Source organism: Contarinia nasturtii, unplaced genomic scaffold (assembly GCF_009176525.2).
Source record: "Contarinia nasturtii isolate CC-2019 unplaced genomic scaffold, AAFC_CNas_1.1 Cnas_scaffold_1161, whole genome shotgun sequence".
Classification (NCBI taxonomy): domain Eukaryota; kingdom Metazoa; phylum Arthropoda; class Insecta; order Diptera; family Cecidomyiidae; genus Contarinia; species Contarinia nasturtii.
In genome coordinates this window covers 1,649-9,342 of record NW_022198505.1, presented here as the reverse complement: position 1 = coordinate 9,342, position 7,694 = coordinate 1,649, and the positions used below count along the sequence as shown (strand labels likewise).

At 32.9% G+C, this 7,694-nt stretch overlaps 1 protein-coding gene across 1 annotated transcript; it reads left to right on the top strand.

Moving 5' to 3' along the window:
• The first annotated feature begins 4,777 nt into the window (after window positions 1-4,777).
• Window positions 4,778-7,257, top strand: LOC116344686 (putative GPI-anchored protein pfl2). Its single transcript, XM_031773342.1, has 3 exons — window positions 4,778-5,180; window positions 5,664-6,065; window positions 6,794-7,257. The coding sequence occupies exons 1-3, from the start codon at window positions 4,778-4,780 to the stop codon at window positions 7,255-7,257; spliced, it is 1,269 nt and encodes a 422-aa protein (XP_031629202.1).
• Window positions 7,258-7,694: the final 437 nt, after the last annotated feature.

Below are 7,694 nucleotides of genomic sequence, written 5' to 3'. Positions count from 1 at the left end.
GAAGAGCTGAAAGAATTACGAATTATCGATTGAATTTGTATAGCATACACACAAAACAATTACTTCTCAAAACTAGATGGCGCTTCGTTTAAAATTTGTATCCATACGATTCTTCGTTTAGTTTTGAAATATATCGTTTAGTTTAGTGGTTTATTATGAAAAACGTCAAACCGCGTCAAACTGTCAGATGAATTGAAGAAAAGTGTATAGTGAAACAAAATGTTCACTTTTTAATAGTTTAAAAAAAAATGTGTGATCAAAATGAACAGAGCTGAAGAACATTTTTTTCTACGGGCTCGTTACAATAATGTAACAAAATATATTTATTTTTCTGAACTGAGTGTTGAATCATTTCTTGATCGTGGTAAGTAGTATAAGAAATGCCATAGACCACACACAGTGCGCAGTTCACTAAGATCTTTTTATTTAATTGGAACAGTTTGCAAGGAATTTGGACTGGCTGGAAGTGTTTCATTTTTATTATTTGACAATGTTGATGCTCCAATTCAACCAAACAAATTCGTCGACGTTTTCAACTTTTATGGGAAGCAGGCTTCATTTTACATCAAAATCTTCCTAGAGATGTTGGATGATAAACCAGTCGTCACGGTTAAAGTATGTTTTAATGGTATTCGTGTATGTTTGTTTTCATTGTGATTTTTCTAAAACAAATTTAACCAATATTTTATTTAGGAATGGGAAGAATACTTAAAGTTGTATTGGCCAGAAAGTTTGGAAAAAGTCGATGAATCGCTTAACAATGCGGAACAGAATAGATTGATTCGGCATGCCGGAAATTTCGCTCAACGACGTTTCGGATCGAAACCATCCGCTGTTCAGCAAGATGCTATTGCTATGGCGATTGTTGGTTTATTTTCGAAAGTCAAATTAGTACGTGTTTGTTTGTTTCCATCTCATAATATACGCACAATTAATTAATGGATTTTGCTTTTTTCAGGACACAATAAGAAATACAAAAGATGGCGGAAAGTTGGGAATTCGCTTGCGCAATAAAAGACATGCGGAAAAAGATGTACAAGATCATCAAAATCAACTTCAAGATCAACTTCAAGATGATGTATCAAACGATGAAGAAAGTAATAATGAGGTTGAATTGTTAAAAACAATGATTGTGAACGCTGAAAGCATCTCTGAAATCAAAACCAAGTTGATGATGACATACTCTTATAGAATGAAACTACTAAAACATCTCGGACTCAATATACGTGAATATTTTCCGTATTTTTTTGTTTCAGCTGAATTGGTAAGAGATTTTTGCCGGATAAGTACAAAAGGGTACCAATAGTTTTTATTTCCAGATCTCATATGAATTCTCATTGCATTATTCTCACATCAACAAAAATGCTTTCGACGAAGCGTGGTCCCTGTACTCTGGACGAGTAATCGATGTTCTGAAGTCACACTACGGGCGAGATATTCCAAAAGACTGGTCAACTGAAGTTACACAGCTATTGACATTTTTTAAATTGTTACCGGCTAAAATAACCAAAGACAATTTACTGACAGTAGAAGCATTTAAAAAGGCTGTGAACAAGCTAATTGTTTTCCGTCAGGTAAATATTGTATAGTTGTTTTTTTATTTGTATTGTTTTGGTTAGCTTATAAACTCATTTATAGAATGACTGTGCCGTGAATATGTTGTTCGAAGATGCAAACAAGTTCCCGTACATTATTGCTGTTGGAAATTCGAAGAAAGAATTGACACATTTTTACATCGAAATCGAACGTGAAATTTTAAACGTAATTGAAAAATAATCTCTATTTAAACTATGTATTTCAATTGGAATATTCTTATTTTCTTCATGTCAGGTTCCCATCGATTTTACAATCGGACAAACATTTGATTTGTTCTTCAAAGTCCACAAAATATTTCGAATGAATTGTGATCCGAATCTTCAACGACTTTTTCAGTTTTGTGCATACTATGCGTATAAGATCGAAGAAGATGGTAAAGAAGAAAATGGCAAAAAGGCGAAAAAATTCAAACCATCGTCAGCAATGGATACTTTGTATGGGCTTCTAAATGACGAACATTAAATAAATACAATCATCCATTTTTAACGTTTTAATATCGAATGCACAATATGCATTAACTAAACTTTTTACTTGGTTTGAGCCAAACAAAATATAAGTGCAAAATGAATGAATGCAATAATTTGAAAATAAATCTTTAATAATAAATCAAATAAAAATAATAAATTTGTGCTGGAAACAAAATAAAACTTATGAAAAGTTAATTACTTGTGGATTTAATGATTTTTTCAGATTGATTTTTGATGGATTTTAAAATGTGTAGGAATTCATTTTACAAAGATCGAGTTTACTTCCAAAATGTTTCTAGATTTAAATCTAATATAGCACCAACTATATATTCAGTGTTTTTTATTTTTTTAATCTCAAATGTTTTTCCAACTGTAAGTTTTGCAATGTTGATTAAAATTCGAATTGAAGGTTCTTTAGATTTTACTTGCAGTGTATTGAGAAACTTATCGAACTTGACAATTTCATATGTTTTGCCGAGTAAAAAATATTCATTATTAAGTAATAAAACCTTTAAAATTTGGAAAAGTGACGAGTCATGAATGAATAAAAGATCCGCAAAATATTCGTATTGATTGATAGCCAGTCGATTAGTCTCCATAATTAAAACACCACATAAATTGTTCATTTTTAATAAATCTTCTATCTCCGAGTTGAACAGCCTAGTTGTCGCTCTTGGTACTGCCATTTCAATATCATCTTTGTAAGCCGGTCCAATAATACTCATTGCCTTTTGGTGTTTATAAGCTAATGTTTTGTTTATATTACGAAAATTCATATTGTCTCTCACTAATTTTTTTAGTTTTTGATGTGCAGCTTCAAATCTCATCATTGACATATGTATTATGGGTCCCATTACTCGCACAACGCTTGCGTAATGGAGCATAAAATGATGTTTTGGTCTTAAATGCACTTTTAGCTGGCTCTTAACATTTTCCAAATGTGTTTTTATCTCACGGTTGAGGATGAAAAGGACCTGCTCCGAAATTTCGAATGAAAAAACAATTTCCAAAACTCGAAGTAATGATATAACACACACCCAAATTTCTTTGAGGTGTGGATTTTCACGATAGATGGATTTGTAATGCTAGTGGGTTCTCTGTAAAAAATCTGCTATTTTTGTATTTCGAACCACAGCAAAAATGTTTATATATGCCATCTTTACATTTATGGTCTTGTGTAGTATTTTGTTCAAAATAGCATTTTCTAACTTCTTCAGATTTAAAAAGTGATTGGCATGTTTCGACTATTGATATGTACTGATAAGCATTTTGGATAACTTGTGGCACAGTCATCTTAACTCCATTTTCAACTGACTTTTTTACTTTTTCCCATCTTGTTCCAATTGCGCATTCTTTTGGCTCCACAAAAAATTCGCCTGACTTGATTATTTTATTTCTTTTGTACGTTGTGTTCTGTTTTGAAAGTTCATCACAAAAGAAATTGGTTGTTGACTGAATTACATGTGCCGGACTCATTTTGTTGTCATCACGTAACATTTGACGATTGAATTCACCAAAATTATGAACAAGATCTTGAGATAATTTGAAAATCGAAGATGTTATTTTTTCATTTAAGTTCATTGTGATGATTGACTGACTAAATTCATTCAGGTGTATTAACGCATCTTCCGTGGATCGTTGAGTTGCAGTTTTATTTGAATTTATCTGAATTGCAAAATTATCCGTGGAACTCTCAGTAATATTAGAAAAACTGATTCGATGTTCGAAAGCGAAGGCCAAATCACTTATTTTCGAGCCACATGTTTCTTCAGCTGAATGTAAAATGTTGATGTCATTTTCTTGTACTTGGTTAGCGATTGTTTTTGAATTCTAGAAGAACAAAATCATTATAATCCAATAAAAGTGGTTTTTTAAGTTTTAATTTACTCCTGTGATATATATTTTCTCAGCATTTATGCACTTGTGGGCATGTTTCTTTAAACCATCCAAAGTTTTGAATTTTTTTTCACATTTACTGTGTCTGTTCGCGATGCATTGAACAATTTGACCATTTTTAACGCTATGTTCATTTTTTAAATGAGAAACTGTTGAATTAATATTTGGAAAAAGTTCATTGCATATAAAACATTTGCAATCCATTCTTTCAAAGATTTAAACAACACGAAGACACGATATTTTGTATTTATTCTGGCGTTTATTCAATTTGACATTTATGTCTGTTTGCTAACTAAACGAATTTTTTTGAAACTAAACGAAGGATCATATGAATACAAATTCTAAACGAAGCGCCATCTAGTTTTGAGAAGTTATTGTTTTGTGTGTAAGTAAAATAAAATGTATTTTTTTTTGTAATATGGACCATATCAAATAAAACGACTCTATCACATTTAATATGAAAACTGTATATTATTTCTCTGCGCATGTGTATATGTGCGTGTTCGCACCCTCCTTTTTGAATAGATTTTAATACAATCGAACGATCTATGTTCATCGTTCACACACATTGCAATTTATTTCAGTTTCGATTTAGCATTGTAATCGACATGATGTCATCATTCAAACTACGAATTATCTTTGGACTATATGTCCTATATTTTGTGTTTCATTCAAGTGATGCAGTTTTTAAACTACGAAGACCTTCGCCAAGAAATTTTTTTTTACGAGAAAGAAATTTTCACCCAATAGCTTCATCATCGCAAACACTAAATACACACCGACAAGTACCTTCACATTTTACATCACCAGGCAATTCTATGACTTCAATAAATTTACAATCGACATCTTCATCGACAAACAATATTTACCGAACTGCTTCATCGCCAGCACTAAATTCAGCCAATTCACCAGCAATAATGCAAGAGACGTCTAGTTTGCATAGACAGGCAGTGTCAACATTGGCAAGATTAAGTCCTAGCATACAGCGTTCACCTCAAAATACATGGCGAAGACGTATTATGCCAAACATGGAGAAACTTAATTTGTATGGAAAGTATTTGAAGAACGCAGCAATTGCAGCAGCAGGGGCTAATGGTGTCGTACAAATAGCTGATGCAGTATTTTCAAACGAAAGTGAAGAAAAAGCAAAAGACTACGATGAAGAGACTACCACTACAACAACAACCACAACAACAGCTCCAGAACGATACAATCCGCTTGGTGAGGACAAATGACATTTAACAACATATCTAAATGAAACGAATGAATGGATGGATGTAAATTCGTCGAATACGACTACTGAAAATAACATTTTTCCATCTATTGAAACTACAACAAATAAGCATAGATTGAATCCGATTCCTGATGCGTTACAAAAAGCATCAACAACAATAACAGCAGCTGCATCAACCAAAAATATTTCATCATATAACTCTTCGACTGACGCATCTAAAAACACACATTTTTATCCTTTTAAACAACGAATCAATACTACTGCCCCTTTGCTGCCAATAGCAACAACAAGAACATCCAAACACAATTCGACATATAGTGTTTCACCTACAAATGCAACTACAACAACAACAACAGCTGCATCAACCAAATATATTTCATCATATAACTCTTCGACTGACTCATCTAAAAACACACATTTTTATCCTTTTAAACATCGAATCAATACTACTGTCCCTTTACTACCAATAGCATCAACAACAACGTCCAAACACAATTCAACATATAGTGTTTCACCTACAAATGCAACTATAACACACAAATACACATATAGTCGAAAATTCAAAACGGATACAAATGCAATCATGAGAGCGTCAACAACAACATCTACAACACCCAAAATGAATACGAAATGGTCGACTCGTAGAACAACTACAAAAACAATGACAACAACAAATCGTGTGCATACATTCAAACTTGGAACAACCACTGTTCCATCAACTAAGAGAACAACATTACATATTAGTTTATTGCCTACGAACACTGCAACAAGTAATAGTACGACGCTTGATCATACATCGTTTGCTGTGACTGCTTCGACTAGGATTACAACAACTACTACAGTAAATAGCATTGGTGAACGTGAATCAATAAGTAATAAGCTTGGAAATATAGACACAGAGATATATGATTTTTGATCGAGTGTGAACAATTGGTTTTTGTTTTTTTTTTAATCAGATTTCTTATTCCATTTAATAGAAAAAATGAGTGCAAATGATATTGTGGTTAGACTTTTGATCTTTTCTTTCTTTATTACAATTTTTATCCAAGCAAAACCTTTTGAAAAGCAAGTGAAAACAAGTTATCATTTTCCTCAAAATAATAACACGAATGAAAATACACCAATAAAAGACCGTCTCAAAAGAAGTGCGTTTCGAATCTATAAAAAAGTTTTGATGAAAGAGTTTGATTTAGCAGCCATTTCATATTATATTATGCAGTGGAGCAAAAAACATGGATATAATGCTGAAACAATGTTGAATAAAATAATGGGAAACGTAAACGTAGAAGAGACAAGCGAACATTTTGATGCTCCTGAGGAAAAAAAGTTAAATTCACATCGCAAGATGCCTTCATTTATAACAACACCAACAACAACAACAAAACCGTATTAGTGTGCGTGTGCATGTGTGTTAGTTTTTATTCTATCGTTTACACTAGAACATACATCGAGTAGGGGTAGTTTCATCATGCTCTTTTCATTAGTTTTTGATCAATAGTAGAGTTAACAACGCTTCACAGTATCGATCAGTACAACAAAAAAAAAAAAAACATAATGGATTCCAAAAAAAAAATTGTAACAATTTTAATCTTCGCCCAAGTGTTAACATCAATAATAAGTATTCCATGCGATGTGAAAAATCCATCTCCATTAAAAAGCACCAACGATAACAATATTCAAGTGAGAAAATCTCGAGACATACCAATTCCATGGGGCACATTTGGCAGAATAAGTGGATATGCTGTTGGAATGACTGCAGCAGGCGTCGTTACATCGGTTGCGGATGCTGCAATACATAATGCAATGACCGATAATGAAAAATTGGTTCGTAGAAAGCCTGATTGTAGAGAGAGCAACTATGGATGTGCACAAAATTTATGTTGGACAAATTGTGGTCCACGCTTAGATTTTGGAGATTGGTGCTACACAAAAAATAATATTACAAAGAGTCTTGCAGTGAAGTTTGTTGAATGTAAAGATGATGATGATTGCGATCCGTGTTGGAAGTGTGCAGGCAGTTGTACGTTCGACGATGGAAATAATTTAGCAAAAACACCAAATTAAAATACATTTCATATTTTTGTAATAAGTTATAAACTGACACGGATGATTTTGAATTAATTTTATTCCAATTTGATTTTACTCTTACAACGATGTGTTCGGCTCGAGTGTTCACAACAGAATAGGAAGAGACATATGTTCCAATATGACAGCTGAGCTACAAGTGTCACTTTCACATACTTACACATTCGCACAGCCAACCATCTCGCCGCATGCATCGGGCAACACGTTTGACAAACCGCACTCACACTCATTCATACTCAACCGCACTCACACTCATTCATATTCAGCTGTCACATCCCAAATAACATTACAACTCGGCCGTTCTGACAAAACAATCGACCACGATTGTTGTACAATAAATTGTTAATTCTATGTGTCCAAAAACTCATAATCTACATATTCATTACTTAACGGTTCTATTTCTAATTCTAAAGTGT